The sequence below is a fragment of the Trachemys scripta genome, chromosome 23 (genome assembly GCF_013100865.1).
Source record: "Trachemys scripta elegans isolate TJP31775 chromosome 23, CAS_Tse_1.0, whole genome shotgun sequence".
In the NCBI taxonomy this organism is placed as follows: domain Eukaryota; kingdom Metazoa; phylum Chordata; order Testudines; family Emydidae; genus Trachemys; species Trachemys scripta.
Window position 1 is genome coordinate 9,651,640 of NC_048320.1, and position 22,702 is coordinate 9,674,341.

At 43.6% G+C, this 22,702-nt stretch overlaps 1 protein-coding gene and 1 long non-coding RNA gene across 2 annotated transcripts in view; both read left to right on the forward strand.

The window, feature by feature from the left end:
* Positions 1 to 41: 41 nt before the first annotated feature.
* On the forward strand, positions 42 to 18,411 carry LOC117869263. Its single transcript, XR_004643795.1, has 5 exons — positions 42 to 328; positions 3,781 to 3,868; positions 14,256 to 14,500; positions 17,870 to 17,971; positions 18,232 to 18,411. It is a non-coding gene; the product is annotated as an uncharacterized LOC117869263 (long non-coding RNA).
* A 4,014-nt stretch (positions 18,412 to 22,425) lies between these two features.
* The window catches only part of FAM117A (family with sequence similarity 117 member A), a 31,041-nt gene continuing 30,764 nt past the window's right edge, over positions 22,426 to 22,702 (forward strand). Inside the window, exon 1 of the mRNA XM_034755952.1 lies at positions 22,426 to 22,575. Within this exon, the coding sequence (XP_034611843.1) occupies positions 22,452 to 22,575 (124 nt within the window). The 5' untranslated portion in view covers positions 22,426 to 22,451. The remainder of the gene's footprint in view (positions 22,576 to 22,702) is intronic.

Genomic DNA, 22,702 nt, shown 5'->3' on the forward strand with positions numbered 1-22,702 from the left:
GGCCGCCGCCATCTTGGATTCGGACAGGTAGAGTCAGGCTCTGTTGACACTGAAGCTGGCGGCAGCCATGTTGGATGTGGGCACTGACATTTCCAGGCGGGGGGCTGCCCGCCATCTTGGTTTAGGGCATGAAGACGGATTCGACCCTAGTGACGCTCGAAGTTTGAAGGGCCGTTGGGGAGTCGGACACGATGTTTTCCAAGGAGCCTGTTGGCTGCGACGGGTTAGGGCAGGCCCCGACTGCCTCGGAGGCCGTGATCGGCCATCTTGGCAGCTGTCACTAGAGCCCCTGGCTGGTTTCATTGATCGATTCGGTGTGAGTAGGTCGGTGAGTGTCGATGATTTTCCTTTGGGAGGCGGGAGAGTTCGGTATTGTGGTCTCCGTACTGCACCCTGCCCTCCTCTCTTCCTGACCACCGAGGGCTTGTGGGACTTCATCCCTGGGCTCTGTCTCCTCCAGACTCAGGCGGGTATCCGCTGCTGAGGCGGGGTAGGACAGGGGGTATCAGGAGACTGGGAAACGGAGTTCTGTTTTACCCAGCGTGGGTAGGGTGACCAGACAGCAAGTGTGAAAAATCGGGATGGGGGTGGGGGGTAATAGGAGCCTATATAAGAAAAAGACCCAAAAATCAGGACTGCCCCTATGAAATCGGGACATCTGGTCACCCTAAGCTTGGGGTGGCAGCGTGAGTTGGTGGATGGAGTAGCTCATTAGGAGACCAAGTATCAGGGGGTAGCCGTGTTAGTCTGTATCTACAAAAACAACAAGGAGTCTGGTGGCACCTTAAAGACTAACACTCTATGCATCCGAAGAAGTGAGGTTTTTACTCACAAAAGCTTATGCCCAAATAAATCTGTTGGTCTTTAAGGTGCCACCAGACTCCTTGTTGTTTTTATTAGGAGACCAGTGCTCATTGTAGGATTGAGAACCCCAATTCCCCCCCCTTATTATTTTCATACGCTGCTGTTCCTTAATCTGGCATTGAGATGCTGTGTGATAGTCACATTACCTTTCAATGTCTCTGTTTCCCCATCTTTCAAATAAGGATAATAATACTTCCTATGTGGATTGTAGGCATAACCCAGTAATTTTTGCAATATGCCTCATGGAATGAGTAAGTAAAATCTATATGAATAACTATTTATTGATTATTTTGTTATAGTCTGCTGTTACAAACCTGGGAAGGAGAGAACTCTATCAAATGGAAAGTTTGTGTGCCAGTCACAAATAATGAAAAAGATTAAAAGAAATGAAGGGAAATGTTATTAGATTTTTAAGATTGCAATTCCCACTAAGTTAAGCAGATTTCTTATTGGGCTGGGTAAACAGGTAATGAGCTAAAAGTTTATTGTGAGGTTTGTTTATTGCTGTAATAATACTTGATAATGTTGTTTATATTTCATTAGCACCATATGGCAGTACGAAGATCTCAGAGTACTTAGAAAAAAATAGTCTCACAACAGTCTTATGGGATATTGTAGATAAGGCCAGACCCGCCCTGGCATTTTTATACCAGCAAAAAGCCTTAGTGTAGACACAGGTATGTTGGCAAAAATGTCATATTGCTTGTAAAACTCACTTTGTTGGGGAAGCTGGGTATGAGCTTTGCACTTCTACTGCAGGAAGAGGGGAGGCCTTGCTGGTATAGTTATACCAGGAAAATCCTTTCTAGCATAGACAAGGTCCAAATGTTATCCCTATTTCTACTGATGATGTGACCTATCTCCTCCAAATCCTAAACCTTAAGAAAAACTGAGGTTGTTTCCTTCCACCCCAAACAAATCATGATGTTTGCAGGACTTAAAAATTCTAAGGTTCTTTAGCTGGATGTTATTCTGTAATCTTGATATCTGATGTATTTGAAGACAGGTTATGGAATCTAAAAGAAAGGTCTTGATCATTTGTGGTCATTTAAGAATGGCACCTTTTCATTTTTGCAAAAGTGTGAACTCTGGGGTTTTGTCCCAATTCTAGTGTGGGCAGTTATATTCTGCCTCACTTAAATCCTCTTTCAGATTCAATTGGATAAAGAAGCCTTTGCTAAACTGTTGTATAGTATTCCTGCATATTATTAAACACTGATGGGGTGGGATGTGGCAGTTGCTGTATTTTAGTGTTGGGTGAAGGATTTGTCTGTACAGCTTGTACATCAGTTATAGTTTGTAAAGTGTTTTGAGATCAGTCTGGCTGAAAAGTTCTGTAGAACTGAAGTGCTATTAAGTGTGCATCTTACACCTGTGACTTAAGCAACATTCCACAAAAATCATAAGTTAACTTCTTGCAAATGTGCACATCCTGTCAAGTTACATACTTCTCTGGACGTGTCAGTGCTGACAGGAAACTATTGGCTAAATGGGACAGACAATCCTGCTGTGACAAGACTTGATTCAAGTTTCTTTGCAGAAGTTAATAACCAGTGAAGCTAAACAGCATTTTGCAAATTGCTTAGAAAATTGCTGTATTATCTTGATATAATAACTGTCTGCTGCTCCTGAGGGACAAAAACTGTAGAATTGAGACCAAAGGGCATTTTGTGGCCAATGAGACCTTAGTTTCCATGTTTAACATGGGCAGGGCTTTATTGTAGTTATAACAACAAGATGCAACTATGGCAGCAGAGCTCTCCAAGCAACATACAGTATATAACCATGTTTAGAGTTGGTTTATTAGGCTGTTCCTGCTCTGTATCTCCAGAGTCAATATTCACTTAGAAGTAAGAGTCAGGATTGGTGACTGCCTGTGCTCTAAGTGAATGGAAAGTCTATTTCTGGGAGTCTTTATTTGCAGTGCTCCATTGTGTAATATTCTGCACTTAGCCATAATGTTTCAGTTGGTAATCTCAAAGCATTTCACAAAAGTGGGTAACCATTTGACTACATTATACAGATGGTGAAACTGAGACACTGAAGTTCAGCAATTTGCTCAAATATTACGGAACTTGGCATCTAGGCCTCCAATCTCCCATGCTTCTAACAGCAACACTGGCTCATTTTCATAGTTCTTAAAATAGTTACTCCTCGGGGAATTCTGTGCAAAAAAAATCCATGCATGATATTTTCAAATTCTGCATATTTTGTTCGTCAAAATAACACAATATAATCACGCCAGTTTCAATTATTTTGGTAATTTATTCCAAAATACCTGTCAACAAATATGTCTATAACAAAACAGACGACAAAACAGATTCAGGAAATGTTTTTTGACAAATAGATTCCTTACTAGGCATATTAATACAGAACTTTGAGTAATAATTTATTTAAAATACAATAGAGAGAAGTGTTTCCTGCACCCCTCAGAAGCCATGCAAAGGCTTGGGGGAATCAGGAGTAATGAGGGAGAGGGAAGTAGTTGCTGGGAAGGAGCCTGGGAATGAGCCGGGGAATGAACTTGGAGGGTTGTTGGATTTGGGAGGGGGATTGTTAGGGGGTTGGGGAGCCTCCCCCTTGCAGACCCTGTCTGACCCCTAGCCTCTCCCATTGATTCAGGCACATCTGTTCCTGTGTGTTCCACCACTCTTCCTCTCCCATTCCCATGTTTCCTTGCATTCCCTGCCCATCATGTGTCAATTCATCCCGCAGCCACCCCTCCCCTCCTCCTTCTGTTCCCATGTGACCCTGCACCCCCACTCATTCACCCTTCCTCCCCCATCCCCATGTGTCCCTGCACCTCCTGCCCGCCCCCCCAGCAGTAAATAGTATTGGGATGATTGACAATACCCCTATTTTTACAAAGTATGCATGAATGGAAAAAACACATTTTCCTCCTGTAAATTGTTATAGGTTCTGCTCAGGTGCCTGATGAGAAAGGAAGATCGAAGCCTTCATTGCTGAACTTTTCCATCCTCTGTTGGAAGGAGGAAGGGACCAGGTAACGGCTGTTATGCTGCAGCTTGCCAGAACTTTTCTCGCACATAAATCTATGATGGGGCTAATTTTAGGGACTGGGTGGCTCAGGGGATTGGTAATGAGATACCGAGGCTTTTGCTGTTTGCCTGCTAGTTCAAAATCCAGTTCAAGTTGGGAATGCTGGGAAATGGTAACATCTGATGGCTATTTAGTGGCTTGTGTGTGGAGAATGTTCAAGGTCCCTGTCCAGCTCCTCTCAAAAATTCCACGATCACTAGTTCTGATTAATGAAGTGGCATGTATTGGGGAAAGGAGCATGATCCAGGGAGCTGTCGATCAGTACTGAGGTGCACTGGCAGAGCTATGTAGTAAAAGTTTGTTGTGCCTGCCCGGGATAAGCTTGGTTCAAACCCTAGTATAATCACTCTTTCACTAGCACAGATTGATTGACCTTTTAAAGATATATTAGGGAGAGGGTATGGGGAGGACATTTGTCTTTCTTTTTTGGCCATTGTATTAAAATAAATTACCTTGTATGCAGAGCTGTGGGCTGTGTCAGGAACGAGGATCCTTCTTTCTGTCTGGGTTTTCAAGTGTTACCTTCATCGCCTCAGTTTGGAATAAGGCATTTACAGAAGTGTCATTTCTACACTGACTTAGCATTACCACTAGATGTCACTGTATGAAGCGACTTATTCACCCATCTAAATCTAAAACTTAATTTAAGAACTTGTTATCTTAAAGGGCTGGATCTGACTCCACTACATGCAATAATCAGATTAACTTTTATCTATGAAGAAAAAACATTTCTGGCTGACAGATCCCTGTGGTCCCTTAACCAGGACTGAAAGTCTTCCAAGGAAGACCCAGAATGAAGAATTTTCTGGAGTCACTTTTGGTTAAATGTTTCAAAAGCACCGAAATAGTTTGAGCCTAACTTCCATTTTCAAAAGTGACTGAGGAACCTAAGTCTCATTGAAAATAATTGAGATGCATTGTCCAAATCTTAGCAGTACCAGCAACTATAGGAGGTGAAAGGAAAAGCATTCCTGAAGAAGGGTGTGGCTCTTCTGAGAAGTAAAAGCAGTCTTTGTAATATCTAGTGAGGCAATGGTATGTAATGGTTAGGACAAAGGATTGAGAGTTGAGAGACCTGGAGTTCTGTACCTGGCCCTGTTACAGGCTTGCCAAATCAGTTAACACTGTCTTCGGTTACCCACCCATAAAATGGGGATAATACAAATCTACCTTAACAGGGATGTCATGAGGCTTAGTACATGTTTGTAAAGCACTTCACGATCTTCAGTTGAAAAGTGCTGTACAAGAAGTGTTCTATTATACATTATTAATTGCTAGGGTAGGGGGGTTATTTTTAGTGAGACATTAAGAGATCACTTTACCTGCAGCAGCACAGTTAGGTGAAGTGGGGACAAATGACATACGAGTAAAACACGACACAGAGGAGATATCTGAAACATGGGCTTTTCTTTGCATGATTGCACATATCCATTCCATTTCAGGTGTGCGTGCGTGCTCAGTGCACCAGAATCACAGATTTCCCTTAGCAGTGGCTGTTTGAGCAGTACATGGACCCTTCACTACCTTGTGCTGCTGCATGTTTGGCATAAAGATCATGGCCACCCCAGACCCTTCTCAGTTCCTTCCTACCATTGTGATTGGTAGTCGGAGCACATCAACTTGCTACTGCAAGTTTCTCCCTTGACAAGAAAATTGTCTTTCATTCTGTGAATAGTAAGTGTATTTTTTAGTGTTAGATTAGTATAGGTTTTCTTTGTTATTTTTCTTGGAGCCTGGGTTCAGTTGTTTTTCACTGGGTACCAATGCCTGGTACTGGAATATGCCTTGGTCTCTGGATTTTAAGCCTTGTGCAGACTATAAGAAATCTATGCCAGTGAGTGACCCTCATTCCACCTGCCTGAAGTGCCTCAGTGAGGGTCACATTCAAGACTGCTGCCAGATTTGCAGGACTTTAAACCCTGGACAAAAAACAATAGAGAGGTGAGGCAATGTCACGTCCTCTTGGAGGCAGCCCTGCGTATGCCTTCGGAACCTTCCTGCTTGGGGCACACACCGAGTACTCTGCATCAATGCAGATTGCTCCTCTAGACATCACTCCTGAATGTTGGCACTGATCCCCTACCCTGGCACCAAGAAAGAAGCACAAAAGATCAGATTCGTCAAAGGAGCAGAGGCTTGGCTCCACTAGCACAGTGGTTCTTAAACTGTGGGTTGAGACCCCAAAGTGGGTTACGATCCCGTTTTAATGGGGTTGCCGGAGCTGGCTTAGACTTGTGGGGGACAAGGGCCGAAGCCAAAGCCCAAGTCCCACTGTCTGGGGCTGAAGCCTGAGAGCTTCAGCCTTGGGGGTGAATGGGGCTGAGTGGGGCTTTGGCTTTGCCCACCCCCCATCTGGGGTGGCAGGGATCAGGCAGGCTTGGGCTTCGGTCCCCCTTCCGGGTTGGGTAGTAACTTTTTTTTTTTTTTTTGTCAGAAGGGGGTCGCGGTGCAATGAAGCTTGAGAACCCCTGCACTAGAGGATGGAGGTCCCTGCTACCATCCACCAGTAAAGAATCAAGTGGACAGGGTAGAGCATCCTCTGGGAAGAGATGCTTTCACGTACCAGTCTATTCTCATCCGGGGTTGTTCACTCTGGGATCGGTGCCCACGCTGTTGAGACCTACTCCCACTACAGTGCCGACTCGTTCGGTGCAACAAGAGCATAAGGAAAATCTCTTGGTACTGATGATGCCAGAGTACCTGTGTAGCAGCACAAGACCTATTCTTCCTTCCAATGACGTACTCTTTTATGGTCCAGAGGACAAATTGGCTGGTAACAGTGGATCCTCCAGCCCCAACTATGGACTTACCTTTGAGTCATGATCAGCTCTTGGTACCATGGGGAGGCTAGATCTTCAGAACATCCAGCACTTTCTCTACTGGTGCAGTCAAAGGATAAACCCAGCATGCTTTTCCTGGTGCTGCTATCTCTGGAGAGATGCTTCTTGACCTCGGCACCATTTAGCACAGTGGTTAGGCAACTCGGGGTGTTCCTCAGAGTCTGAGGTAGGGTCTTATGCCCCTTAATCCCAGAGTAGACAATGGCACTTCCCTTTGCCTTCATCAAGGGAATTTTGCTAATGGTACCTACCAGATGTCCAGAGACCGGGACCCATGGGTCCTATCCTATACTGATCGCCCTGCAGGAACCCATAGGGCATGCCTCCCACTTCCATGTCTGTACCACAATCTGCCCTCATTTCCTTCTATATTGGTGTCTGTCCAGTAAGAGGGAACTGATGGAGGTCTGGGGTGGCTCTGCCCTTTATACCATTGTGCAGCAGCGGAGGGCACATGTGCCACCCCACTAGGTACTGCTACCAGATAAACCTCTGACTCTGGTGCCCTGGGTGCGCACACATAGATGTGGAATGGACATGTACAATGCATCTTGAAGAACAACAATGACAGAATAGGTAGTAACTTTTTTGGTTTTGTTACCCCCCCCCCCCCCCCAAAAAAAAAAAAAAGTCATCTGCTTACATACAAATAATCCAGGTGGCCAGCTCTAAGAGATAGAGCTGTAACAGCCATTTAGCAAGAACAAGGCTAATGGTTCAGTACTTTTTTTTTTTTTTTTTTTTAGGTCCTGGTTTACTGTTGTGGATGGCTAATGACTTCCCACTTTTTCCATTAAGACTCCTATAGGTGTTTACGAAATGGTTCCAGTCAGTTCTTTTTCTAGCTTCACCAAGAGTTGTTCTAAATCTGCCACTCTGTTATCTCAGTTTAACAGCTGTAGTCAATAAGAACATAAGAATGGCCCTACTGGCCCGTCTAGCCCAGTATCCTGTCTTCCGACAGTGGCCAGTGCCAGGTGCCCCAGAGAGAATGAACAGAACAGGTAATCATGGTCCATCCCCTGTCACTCATTCCCAGTTTCTGGCAAACAGAGGCTAGGGACACCATTCCTGCCCATCCTGACTAATTGCCATTGATGGACCCATCCTCCATGAATGTATCTAGTTCTTTTTTGAACCCTGTTATGGTCGTGGCCTTCACAACATCCTCTGGCAAGGCGTTCCACAGGTTGACTGTGCATTGTGTGAAGAAATACTTCCTTTTATTTGTTTTAAACCTGCTGTCTATTGATTTCATTTGGTTACCCCTAGTTCTTGTGTTATGAGCAGTAGTAAACAACACTTCCTTATCTACTTTCTCTACACCAGTCATGATTTTATAGACCTCAATCATATCTCCCCTTAGCTGTCTCTTTTCCAAGCTGAAAAGTCCCAGTCTTATTAATCTCTCCTCATACGGCAGCCGTTCCATACCCCTAATAATTTTTGTTGCCCTTTTCTGAAACTTTTCCAATTCCAATATATCTTCTTTGAGATGGGGCGACCACATCTGCACACAGTATTCAAGGTGTGGGCGTACCATGAATTTATATAGAGGCAACGTGATATTTTCTGTCTTATCTATCCATTTCTTAATGATCCCCAACATTCTGGTCGCTTTTTTGACTGCTGCTGCACAGAGTGGATGTTTACAGAGAACTATCCACAAAGACTCCAAAACCTCTTTTTTGAGTGGTAACAGCTAATTTAGACCCCATCATTTTATATGTATAGTAACGCTTTCCAATATGCGTTACTTTGCATTTATCAACATTAAATTTCATCTGCCATTTTGTTGCCCAGTCACCCAGTTTTGAGAGATCCTTTTGTAGCTCTTTGCCTGGGTCTTAACTATCTTGAGTAATTTTGTATCATCTGCAAATTTTGCCACTTCACTGTTTACTCCTTTTTCCAGATAATTTATGAATATGTTGAATAGGACTGGTCCCAGAACATACCCCTGGGGGTCACGACTAGTTACCTCTCTCCATTCTGAGAACTGCCCATTTATACCTACCCTTTGTTTCCTATCTTTCAACCAGTTACCAATCCATGAGAGCACATTCCCTCTTATCTCGTGGCAGCTTACTTTGCGTAAGAGCCTTTGGTGAGGGACCCTTTCAGGGCTTTCTGAAAATCTAAGTACACTATATCCCCTTGGTCCACATGCTTGTTGACCCCCTCAAAGAATTCTAATAGATTGGTGAGGCATGATTTCCCTTTACTAAAATCATGTTGACTCTTCCTCATCAAATTATGTTAATCTATATGTCTGACAATATTGTTCTTTATTATAGTTTCAACCAGTTTGCCCGGTACTGAAGTCAGGCTTACAGGCCTGTAATTGCTGGGATCACCTCTGGAACCCTTTTAAAAAATTGTTCACATTAGCTATCCTCCAGTCATCTGGTACAGAAGCTGATTTCAATTATACGTTACAGACTACAGTTAGTAGTTCTGCAGTTTTACATTTGAGTTCCTTCAGAACTCTTGGGTGAATACCGTCTGGTCCTGGTGACTTATTGCTGTTTAATTTATCAATTTGTTCCCAAACCACCTCTAATGATACCTCAATCTGGGACAGTTCCTCAGATCTGTCACCTAAAAAGAATGGCTCAGGTTTGGGAATCCCCCTCACATCTTCAGCCGTGAAGATTGATGCAAAGAATTAATTTAGTTACTCCGCAATGGCCTTATCGTCCTTGAGTGCTCCTTTAGCACCTCGATCCTCCAGTGGCCCCACTGGTTGTTTAGAAGGCTTCCTGTTTCTGATGTACTTAGCAATTTTTTTTATTACTTTTTGAGTCTTTAGCTAACTGTTTCTCAAATTCTTTTTTGGCCTTCCTAATTGTATTTTACACTTCATTTGCCAGTGTTTCTGCTCTTTTCTATTTTCCTCACTAGGATTTAACTTCCACTTTTTAAAGGTTGCCTTTTTGCCTCTCACAGCTTTTTACTTTGTTTAGCCACAGTGGCTCTTTTTTGGTTCTCTTACTATGTTTCTTTTAATTTGGGGTATACATTTAAGTTGAGCCTCTATTCTGGTGTCTTTAAAAAGTTTCCATGCAATTTGCACAGATTTCACTTTTGGCATTGTACCCTTTAATTTCTGTTTAACTAACCTCCTCATTTTTGTGTAGTTCCCCTTCCTGAAATTAAATGCTACAGTGTTGGGCTGCTGTAGTGTTTTTCCTGCCACAGGGATATTAAATTTAATTATATTATGGTCACTATTACCAAGCGGTCCAGCTATATTCACTTCTTGGACCAGATCCTGTGCTCCACTTAGGACTAAATCACAAATTGCCTCTACTCTAGTGGTTCCAGGGCCAGCTGCTCCAAGAAGCAGTCATTTAAGCTGTCAGTAGAACTGCATCAGAAGAGCTTCTCATTCCCTAGCATATAATGCTAGGACAATTCCCACGCTCACCTATACTGTCCTTGGAGAGATCTTCAAGTTGTACATGACAAATCGTCACTGTCTTTCACAAAAACATCTGTTTCAGGGCTGATGGCGTCTTTGTGCTGCCAACTTCATATCACTGGCTAGGAGTCTTGGGCCTGATTCTTTACTGTCTTGAACCTTGTGTAGTTATTTATACCTGTGCAAATAGGGTGTAAAATGCCAATGTTCTGATTTGGTAGTTCTTAAACTTTTTTTTCGCATGTGTACATAGATGATACAAGGTGCAAAGCTGTAGTGAATCTAGTCTGGACTAAAGAGCGTATTCAATTTCACAGCAGTAAGCCTGGCTCTGCAGCCCTTGAGCCTTCACTTCAGTTGGAGTTGAGGGTGCCCAGCACTTCGCACTTTTCAGGGTTAGGCCCAGTCTGAGTGAACTTGTGTCTAGCCCAGACTGTAGCAGTCATGAAGATAGTCTAGGATGTTGGATTCATTTGCATGTTGGCACAGTGTACTTATTCATGGATTTAGCAATTAAAATATTCATCAGCTGTTGCATGCAAAGGGGGACTCTTGTTTTGAGAGTATGTGCCTACAGTCCTTTCAGGAAACAGCTGGCTGAGATGGACCGATGCCTCTTCTTCATTCCCTTTCTGCTCTGATTTCCCATGAAGCAGAGGGCAGCTCAGAATCCTTTTGTCTGGTAACCCCAAGTTCCTTTTCCAAGCCACTTTGAATGTAGCAAGGATATGGATTGTAGTGTAAACAATAACTACGAAAATCTTCAATATCAAGAGACCGTCTTGGCCACCTACCACTTATTGAGTTGGAAGTTTTGCAGGGCACAGCTAGCTTTAGGTAGACAAAGGTACTACAGGGAACTCCAACAGAACCCTTGCAATTACTTTTTCTGCTGTGGCTCTGGCATCACAGACAGTTCTCTGGAGCCAGCATTTTCTGGCATCCAGGAACAAGGTCCAGGCCAGTTTGGCCCAGCTGACTTCTAGTGTAACGGAAAGTAGTCCAGTCTGAGCTTTGCTGAAAGCGAAAAAGTTTTCATTCAGTTATAGCTGCAGATTTCCTGGTTCTTTCCCCTGGCCCCAATGTTATAATTGAATTTATTGAATGGGCCCATAATAAAAGTAATTTTTGCTAAGCGGGGTCAAAACACCTCATGATGGGCCAAATCTTTTATGCCTTCCCAGCCCCACCCCCACCAAGTTTGGGTGTTTTGTATCCTCTTGGCTGCTTTTGAATTCATGACCTGCTCCTTGAATACATTCCTTCCAGTCTAAGCAGTGCTCTCCAACTGCCTGGCACTGATGTTAATGTCTTGCTTCCTGATCAATCAAGTCCTTTGCACACTTCCTTAAAGGAAAACTCTACTCATTTTATTCAGCCCAATGGCCCAAACGTTCTCAGGGGTAAGAAACATTTATCACCAGGACTAAAACTTTGACACACGTGGGAAGGGAGATTAAAATGTTTATCCCACTTGGCATTTCTGACCCTATCCTGTGGGCAGTCATTTTCCTCTAAAATTGACCAAGGCGATGTGGATAATGAGTAGCCGAGACTATGTAATTTCCTACCAACCTGAATAATGGTTTGACTGTAATAAAGGAAAAAAAAGGGGGGGGGGGCGGCAGGAGGAGGAAAGCTTTAAGCACAAACTATGCCCTTGGTTACAGATGGTCAATTTCCCTGGAGTCAGTGGGTGTATTGGGGACAGAATCTGGTTTGCAGTGTTTCAGTATTTAAATAGTGGCCCCAATTCCCCATTGTCCTGTGCCTTTTGTAGTCACACCAATATGTATAAAATGTTATCAGATCAGACTGCTAGCATTTTATACCCACTTTACCCTGGATTACATGAGTGCAGTGGTGAGTTGGGCCAGTAACATGTCCTTTTTTTTTTTTCTAATGTGTCAAACTATTATCAAAGCATATGGGGAAACAAGATGACCGTTCTTTCCAGTAGGCTTGCACTCTGACAGAATCACTCTTCAACAAGATGGCCGCCGTAGGAGAAGGCTCAGAAATGCCGGCTGGAATTGAAAGTTTATTTGAAAACTCCTGTCTTCAGTTTATTTATGGTAAAACAAAACCCGCCCCAATCTTCTTTCCTTTGGAACTTCTAGACTTACGCTGAGCCAAATGGGTTGTTTTCCTTCAGTATCTGCTTTTTCTTCCTATATTCTGCCAGTTACTAAACAGCTCTCTCTATGTAACCTATTTCCTAATTCATGGGGTCTTAAGCTTTTTCAAAATGAGAAAACCATCTTAATAGAAAAATTGTCATTGGAATCACCTTGCCTCTGTGATAGAATAACATTCCTGTGCCAAATATAGCGGTTTACATGGAAAAGTAACATCAGGAAAACATTTAATGCATGTTTAACTTATTCTAATGCAATTTAGTAGCTGAAAACAAAGCAATCCAACACCAAGTGACCAGCCAGCTGCCTGCAGGCCACCAGCTAATGCTCTGTGGATCACAACTGGTCCATAGATAAGAGTTCTAATTACAGAGGGTCTCATACACTAGTTCAGAAGCCATGTTTCCCCCCACCCCAGGAATGTAATGCTTACTCCTGCTGTTTTTAAATTCATTCTCCTAAGCAAGCCATTGTTCTGTGACTATTAACACTTTGCATTTAACGTAGCCCCTCTTCTCAAGGGGATCTCAAAGCATTTTAACAATAGTTAAGCCTCTGAGGTAGGGTAACCTTTTTATTGTGGTGCAGTGACTTTTTTTTTTTTTTTCTCATTGTGAGTCAATGGCAGAGTTGGGAACAGAACACGTGAGTGGGGATTTTTAATGTCTCATTCTATCCACGGGACAGCATTCCCACACTGTTTTCCTAGGCAGACCCTTTATCTTCTGAATCCATGCATTATCTGGCATTGATTCCTCAGTGCTTGACTGGTTTCCTCTCACTGGTGCTAGTCTTTATTCATTTACATGCTCCTTTTCTGAACTAGCAATGTTTGACATCAGTGGTTCCTCTTAAGTGAATTTATTACTTTCTGCTGTATGATAATACGTAACTTAGTGCAAATTGTCTGTTTCATAATATCTCGTCTTACTTTTATTAGGCATTGATGGCAAAGGTCCCACTGAATTCAGTGTGAGCCGGATCAGACTCTGAAGTAGCTTAGATGTGTGGCGAATAATCTGTCAAAGCCTCTAATTTAAAAAAATAACATCAGTTCTGCTGTTTGTACATTCACATGGTTTGATGTAAAACTGCCCACTAGTGAAAAGCAGCCATCTTTGGGGGATGGGGATAGAAGGCAGGTAGCCATTTTATGTAACAATGTAGAGTGAGTGAGAAGAATTTTGTTCAAGGACACTGAGGGAAAGCCTGGTTCCTACAAAAACATACCCTTTGAAGTTTCACTCAAAGATCAAGACCTTAAAACTAAGCTTTGTCTCCCTCCCACCCATAGTAAACAGCAAGGAATTTACTTAATCTCATTCAGGACTTGTCTGATAGATCAGAATGGTGATATTGTAGCGGGATCTGTTCATTCTGAGAGATTTCCAGTTTGTCAGTCCCTCCAGTGAAGCTGATAGACTCAGAGCCAAGGAGGGGGAGATGGAGTTGTGTGGTGTTTTTTTAGGTGTGACTCAGGGCAATGAGAGGAGGAAAACCTGTTACACACAAATAGACACTCCTACACATACAGACTATAAATACTGAGCATAGTCCTGAACAGACTGTGCTTTTTAAAAAGGCTACTCTTTGGGAGAGTATTGACTAGATCAGCACTTCGCTTCAGATACCATGGGACAGATTTGATAGATTTTGAAGCTCTGATGCAGCATTTGCTCTTCCTGATGAGGTAGCTGGGGCTCTGTAAACAGAGAGATGAGTGAGCATGGTAGTTGGCTGGCTGCAGTAGATCTCTGCAGTAGATTAGTTCTGCTTCTTGACTGTTCAGGATTGGAAGGTTACAGAAATTACAACAGCAGGATTAATAGAAACCAGCAGATAGAATACAATAAACAAAACTTGGGTTCTTAACCTTGGGCCCTTTAGCACTCACAATAAGATTACATCACTTCTTCTGCTGTTTTACAGCATAGCATTCAGGAACCTCTGTTCTGAGGAGATGACTGCATTGTTCAGCTATATTTGAGCGCAGCATCCAGGATCCAGCACATCAGAAAAGTAACTGCTTTACCTCCGCCATTCTCAGAGCTGTGGCAGTGACTTCTGGAAGTGCAGCAGCTCTTGAAGAGGTCCAGAATGCACAGCATGTAGACTTTTGCTTCTGTGGCAATAGACACACACCTTCCATCCTGGTCTGATTTGATGAGATTGAGGTGAGATTTTTAAAATAGCTGCAGCCCTCTGGATGGATAAAAATTAGTTGTTTTCCCATTGTGGAGTAATTTAAAACCAACTGTTTTTAGCAGGATGCCAAATACTGCAGCTGTCAGCCTTGTTAATTATCAACTCATCCACTCCTAACCATCTTCCTTCTTTACAGTTCTTTTCTCCTCTTCTTGGGAAGCTCTGCCTAAAAGTCTTAAGAGGTAGTAAGTTTAGAGGCATTGGCAGAACGAAATAAATCATGGCCCCAGGAGACCCTATAGGTAGGGCACTGTAGCTATGTCACTCTAATCTCATAGTGTAGATGCTTTCTACAGTGACGGAAGGTTTTTGTTTTTTGTTTTTTTTCCCCATCACTGTAGGATCTCCATCTCCCTGAGCAACAGTAGCTAGGTCAAAGGAAACAGTCTTTGGTCAGCCTAGCTGCATCTACACCAGGGCTTAGCTCATCATAGCAACAGTGCTCAAGGGTGTGGATTTTTCACATCCCTGAGTGCTGTAGCAGTGTCAACCTAACTTTTAAGTGAAGACCAGACCTAAGAATCTAGGGGAGGAAGAAACAACTTGGTGGGGAAGACTGGATCAAATTCGGAAGATGATCTGGGGTAGTGCTTCTCCTCAAAGTAGCAAAGCTAAGCTGCCTCCCACTGCAGCCTGAAAACACCCCAGCTGTATTTATAACACATGATCTGGTTAACTCAGGCACTGGGAGACATTTGTATTACCTCTGTTATGCCAGAGTGAAACAGCATGGAAACACCAGTGCTGAGGTGGCATGAAACGTGATAGTTTTCGATTTGTGTGTCCAGTTGTAGAAACTGTTTGAAAGGCGAGTTTGAATTTTCACGAGGTGTGGACCAATTAAATGATCAGGGATTAATAGAAGGGTGATGCTACCAGTCAAAAGCTGTGACAAGAGAATGCGGTCACAGTTGCTTCTATTCAGCATTGCTAATTCCATTCTTCACTGTTTTCTTATGATGGAGCTGTTCTCTTACCCATGTGCCCTCATCGGTTCCTGCTCCATTCTTCTTTCTTGTATCTTGGTGCTCCCAGCTGACTTATGTGCATCTCCTGTTCCTTTGACACTATTCCATGTGGACCTTGATAGTTAAGTGTAGTTATTTCCAGGGCCAGTGGTTTGCTATTGAAAAGGCTTTGTGTACAAAAAAGGCAGAAACAGCCTAGAAGAGACAGATTTCACTCTTAATTTCATACACACATTTTGAAGGGGTGCGGGGGGATTCTATGTGGTCAGCCAGGAGAACAGGCTCAGGGACTTTCTAATTAACAGGGAGTTAAGGTACTAGTGTGAGATCTTAGGTGAATAAGGGCCATAGTGTGTCCTTCTGGGAGAGGCTGGAACTAGAGTATTACTACTTTTATTTATTATCGTCATCATCCTCTATGAATTATTTGTATTCCTGTAGCACCTAGGAACCCCAGTCATGGACCAGAACCCCATGGTAGTACTGTAGGTGTTTTACAAACACAACAAAAAGAAGGCAGGTTTGAGCTTCTGCACATGGCGATCCTAAATCATTCCTGCCCATGATGGGATAGGATTGGAGTAGATGTGAGCTCCCACGCAATTGGTGCTCCTGCATAATTTCTTACAGTACCATGTGTTAGGAGAGGATAGGCCAGTAGTATCTGTGAGCTCCCAAACAGGGACTGATTCTACAGTACCCATAGTTAGGAGTGATTGGACTAGGAGATTTTATGGGGATGGCAATGGGTGTGTATGTGTGTGTATATATGTGTGCATCTCCTGTTCCTTTGACACTATTCCATGGGGACCTTGATAGGATTGTGTGTGTGTCTGTCTATATATATATATATATATATATATAATCTTTTAAAAATGTTAGTAACAAAATTGTAGCTTATATTTCATCTGTGCTTCAATTACAAGATTCATTCTATGTGTCTGTCATTCCTTCATTAACTGAAGTACTGCAACGTACACATGCACACCCTCTGAAAGAGGGTTCTTCTTGAAATAAGAAGATGATTGCGCTCAATGCAAGAGTTATGTCCTGAGTGTTCCCCATGCAAATTGAAGCAGCAAGCCTTGTGAGAAGGGAGATAGAGGAAGACGATGAAGAGCACTGCTCTGCTGTGATATCCACTAAAGGAGGTCAGCTGCTCACTCCTGTCACATAATGTTTTCTTGTCTCCAGAATGGTTGGAGGGGAGCCGAGGCTGCTTTGCCACCTCACTCCTTTCCCCCTCTCTTATCTAGTTAAGCCACAGCTTCCCAGGCTCTGCTGCGTCTACATGAGATATGTATACCACACCCGTCTCGCTGCACACCAACCATCCCCTCCTGGGGAAGCAGAAAAATGATGTCTGAAACCATTAGACCGAATCTGATCCCAGGGTGGGCTAGGACAGGATTACAAGAGCCACTCTAAGGTTTTATATAACTGTCTCTTGGCCTGAAGTTTGATCACATACCTTTCAGTTTGGACTAGGACATAAACTATGTGTTGCATAATAGCTTGCATACAAAATGTGTGAAATAGAACTACAAAGTTCAAATGAAAGCAAGAGCAGGAAAGATGATCCCAAATGATATTTGAGAATTAAGGGGGTGGGTGGGGTGATGGAGTAAGAGACAAAGAGGTAGTGAAAGGCTCTTCTAGGCAGTGGGAGATGCAAGGGAGAAGGTCCTTGCACCTGAAGGAGTGAAGGAATGGAGAAGTAGATTTTCAAAATATCTCAGGACCAGATTTCCAGGTGTTCAGCCCCTACAATGGGAGGACAAGATTTTCAGCACCCAGCAGCTCCCATTGTGACACTTTTTTGTGAACAGATTTGCAAGAGAACTCTGCACCCCAAATCCAGAGCGATGGTGAAAATTTGGCTCTGATTGTGGGTACTGAGCTCTCTTTAAAACCCTGGCCTACCTGAGTGGAAGGGGTAGGGAGGGAAATAGAAGTGAATGAATCCTGTGTGGAAATAAAACCAATTCTAAAGATCAGTTCTGCAGTCAGACGTATGCGAGCAGACTCTTGCACCCATGCAGAGCCTTTGAGTTTACATGTGAGTGTAGGAGGTCTGCCTGTCTGGATCTGATTTGCAGGATTGGGGTCTTATTTTTGTACCGAATAGAGTATTTTCAAAGAAAATGAGTTCGCTAATTCCAGCTATCAGACAGTAAATGGTGTGAATTGCAGAAAACTGGTGCGAAGGTGTTGTATAGTGAATTAAGTTTAAAACAATAAGTGAGGCCAATAGCAGAGGAAGAAGCTATCAGTCATATTGGATAAGAAGTTTATGCTGATGTGCTATGTGTCTCAAATAATTCCTTACTTTAGAACATTCAGGGTCCTACTTAAACTCTCCAAATCCAGGTGAAACCCCGCTGCAGCTGCCATGCCAACACTTAAACTCTGTGTACTGCAAGCCACCATCACGTCAGAGAAGATGCACCAGGCACAAGACCATGAGTACATGTGAGTCTTGCATACCTGTCTGTGACATTATGGAGTAGCTACCCTGCTTTTTTGTCCCTCTGTTGTGGTACCCATGGTGTGTTGGTTTGTCCACTGCCTAGAAGCTCTGGCAGTACCCCCATACAAGATAGTTTGGGGGGGGGGAGCGTCTGCATTTTCTGGCTTTTTTGAGGTTCATCCAGTTCATTAGCGCTGTTTTGAACATATTTAAAATGTAGCTTAATTTCCTGTGTGTATTTTTTTCTATCTTTTTTCCTTAGCGGATCCAAAGAGAGTAAGCTGGGAGTATAAAGCAGAATGGAACCAAATTCATCCACTGCAGTTGACGGTTACACTAGGGTCTGAATTTGGCATTTAACCACCTTCACCATGTTCCTGTGATACAGCTTTTAAATATTTTATAGGATTTGGATCTGTTGTGATTTTTTTTTTTTTTTTTTTTTAAGCTTGTAGATTTTGAGATGCCTGGAATGCTGTGGCAGGTAGGTGATATCAAAATAAAATATATTAATAATATGGGGCCTAACTTTGAGGTCGTCCTTTTTTTGTTTTTTATTCATTCCATAGGATTTGACCTATGTGTATTGTCACCATGTATTCACATGATGGACTTAAACTGGATCATCTTGGATTTTCTCTTATTCTCTACAGGCGGCCCAATGATCCTGTTTCCCCCCCAACCTTTAACCCTTCCATTATCATTGAAGCCCTATACTACAGCGATCTCCCTTTAGGCAGGGGGTGGGGCACTGGATGGGACAATCTTTGGAAGCTACAAGTGCTGCTCCTTCATTTAATTAGAGCCACTTCCAGAATCTACACTCCTAGGGGCTTGATCCTGCAAGTAGCACAGTATCTCCTGGAGATCCCGAATGCAGTCAACCCATTAAAGTCCATTTGAGTTGAGGGCACCCTGCAGATTGGAGGATTGGCATCTAAAGAGAGAGGGTATGATCTCTTTGGCAACAGGAGCTGGATTAGACCCTAAAACCTAGACTGGGAGTCAAATCCTGGAGGTACAGAACATCATCGCTAATGGCTTGTGTACCTGGCACTAGCATGAGTTACTCTGGTTTGAAAGCAGCATAAATTGCACTAGTGCAAGCCCTGCTGTATGCTGGTGTAGCACATCTACCTTGAGACTTTGCATCAGTGCAGCTCTACTGTTGCAAAAATTGCTAATGTAGACAAACCCTAACCTATCACTTAAGCCCACATGGCTTTCCCTTCCTTGCCTATACCTGTTTCTAATTTATCTCCGTGGCATCTTTATAAATCCACAGTAGCTACTTAGCTTTGATCTTTATTTTTTTTTTCTTTCCCTTCTCATTCACCTCTCACATTTTTTTAAAGTGATATTATTTGAGGGGAGAGGTATGCAGAGAGAGAACTCTTGGATTTCACCTGAAAAAAGGAAGAAGCTATGGTCCATCTAGTAGGGAATAGTATTAGTGAAACTACTGTTAGGAGAAAACTCTCCTTAATAAGTTTTTCTAGTTTAAAGACAAACCATGAACATTTCACTGACTTCAGGGGGGGCAGAGTTAGGCTAAAACTGAGTGCTTTTGCAAATCTCAGCCTTGCACTGAAAGGCACTAAGGGACCATGGACCAAACATGAGGTCAGACATTAGGAATCGTGAGTTCTAATCCTGCCTGCTAACTTGTTGCATGGCCATAAGCAGGTTTAAACATCTTCCTGCCTCAAGTTTCCCCAACTGCAAAAGAAGGCTAATACTTAAAAGCCTCTCTCACAGGGATATTGGAAGAATAAATATTTGTACATGGCTTTGAAACTATAATTACTAAGTATTTTCATTAGTGACTTGTTCATAAACACGCTTTGCAGTCACTGAGGATCCAGCATTCTTCACGCAAATTATATCACCTCAAAGAAAGTACTATAAGCACTTCAGGCAATTGTTAGAAATGGCTAAGTTATTTGACGTGGATGATGGCATAAGTGTGTTATTAATGGACTGTTCAGTCAAAAACTGTAATAGTACTCTAAGTGGATACAAAGATACCATCTTCTAAAGAGATGGATTTCATGCAGTTATGAAATGTGGCAGCAATATTTTTGTCTTCTCTTTTCTTGTGAGAAAAGACTGAAAGTATGTCCTTTTGATTTCTGTTCTTGCAGAATATATTTTCCATAAGTAATATCTTTTTTTTAAATTGAGCAACCCATACCCTACGGGTCGGTAACAGCCTAAAAATTTAAAATATTAAGCTATATAAGCAACTATACTCGCTCCCCCTCAACTGTGATAGCTTTTATTCTAAAATTTCAGAGGTTGGGACAACTTTCTTCATATTGTATGTAATAATTATCAGGACCACCTAGCAGTACACTTTCCCTCTTTAGCTCTGACCTATCCGATGATGCTCTTCTAGCTATATCACAGTACTGGCAGTAAGAAAACATGCTGTCCTTGAAGAAGCATACTCTCTGTGAAGTAGAATATGGATACTGCTGCAAATGCATCACATGGCATCTTGTGTCAAGAAAAATGGATTGTTACTTCTAATTGTCCTGTAAAATAATTTCATTTTTGTTTTTAAAAAAGTCTAAGACTGAGAGTGCTAAAAACTGAACCTGTTAAGCTACCTCATTTTCTTTTCTTCTTTTTCCCCCCCTCACTCCCCCTGCCTTTTGCATGTAGATAAATCAGGAGCTGGGCGTCTAAATGATTTGGAGGATTCCTGGAAGAGGTGAAAACCTAAGTCACAGTGTTCAAATCTGACCTAGCAATGACTGAAACTTGGTACTTTTTGACAGCTACTCAGTAAGGCTCACAGGCTGGGAAGTGAATGGGGAATGCTTGCTGTAACTTTAGTGTGAATAAAGGACTTCAGTCTCCGGATCTGACATCTCCTGGGAACACTCAAACTTGATAAAAATGAAATTAAGTACACTTGTGTGAACACTTATTTCTTGTGGTCTGATTGAAGAGGGAAAGATAAATTACAGCAAACTTTTCATTGCTATCAACTGGAGTAGTGCACCAGAACTAATATTCCTTGTAACAATAAAAATTAAATTCAAGTTTTTTAGTCCTGAGAGCTAGTGGTCCATTTCACCTAAACTTGTTTATCATCATAGTTATTTCAGCTGGTATTAGGAAAGAGTTGGTATACCCTTCATTTAAATGATCAGGCACCTATTATAGGTTAATTCCTGAAGCCAGAGGAGTCTTAACTATTTTTCTATGCTCCTTTTATTCCAGGTCATATAAGAACCATTGTTTAAGTGCAAGCTCATGGGACCCTATTATAGTGAAATGTTTTCCTCACAAAAGAGGTTCAGTGTAAGTAAAGGTTTTGCTGCCCTAGAAATAGAGGTCCGGTACACCCAAGTTCTGAATAAGATGGTGTTTCTGTTCAATATTTGGAGAAAATAATCATCTACGCTCATATGTCATCAACTGTGCTCAAACCCTTTATCAGTGAATCACTTTGGACACCGAGAAAAAAGACCAAGTTTCTTGTTAGGTGTGCAGTGGGGCAGAAGTGTTGCTTTGTCCTGCTCCTAAAGTAGTAGTGAATTAAACCTCCGCTGCCCTGCTCTAAGAAGCTTCCACAGTAGCGACCTTAATGTGCAGTTCACTTCACAATTTTTAAGGTGGTGGCACGTCAGCCGATGAGATTTAGTAACTCTTGTTAGACAATGGTCATGTTCTAGCGCCAGGCGCGAGCCAGGAGTCCTGACTCCCACCCCCTACTAACCACCTTTTTGTGAAGGGTAGAGAGAATATAGTGTCTATACGTCAAAGCCTACTAGGTGTGTTGTGTCAGCGGCTCCATCCTGTGTGTGCTCGGCGCAGGCAGGCCCTACCCCAGCGAGCTTCCCCCACGTGGTCCTGGGGTAAGCCTCGCCCTCTTGCCCCGCCGTAGCTGGCTCTAAAAGTGAAAAAGAAACTCGGTCTCGCCAGGGAGGCTGCGAACCAGCCGGCAGGCGCTAAACCCCAGCGCTCACCTGATCTACCGGGGGGGGGGCGGGACCCAGCATCGCCTGCCTTCCTGATTGGCACTGGGGCGGGGAGTGAGACACAAACATGTCCTGCGTTTCTGATTGGGGCTTGGAGTGAGGGGTGGGACGCTAATTGGACTGCCGATTGGCCGCCGAAGAGAGGCAGGCCTTCCGCGCGCTTCTCCTTTTCTGATTGGTCCCTGGTGCGTTGCCCATCTGGTCGGGATAGGAGGGGAGTGCGATATTATCATTTCTTGCTCTTCTGATTGGACCCTGCGTAAGGGGCGGGGCCTTCGCAGGTCTCCTCCCTTTTGGGCAATGCTCAGGGCGTGGCGGCGGCCCTCCATTGGCCGGGGGGCGGAGCTGGCCGCCGCCGGGGCCCAATGGGCAGCGGGGTGCGTTGGTCAGCTCGGCCCCCGAAGCGCTGATAAGTGGCAGCGCGGGGGGTGTCGCTGGTTGCTGTCGGGGCTCGCGGGAGGAGGCGGGTGAGGTCGGGCTGGAGCTGGGGATGGCGGGGGCTGCCGGGGCCTCCTGCTGCCGGGGCGGAGTGGGGGGGCTGCAGCCGCTCAGGGCCACCATCCCTTTCCAACTGCAGCAGCGCCGCGGGGCAGGCGGAGACGGCGGCCGGGCAGGTAACAGGGGCCTGGGGGGCGAGCTCTGGTGCTGGGGGGGGAGTGGGCTGGGCTGTCGGGCGCGTAACGAGGGGTTGAGGGGCCGTTGGGGGGAGGGGAGAGAGCTGAGCGAGTGAGGGGGGGCCGT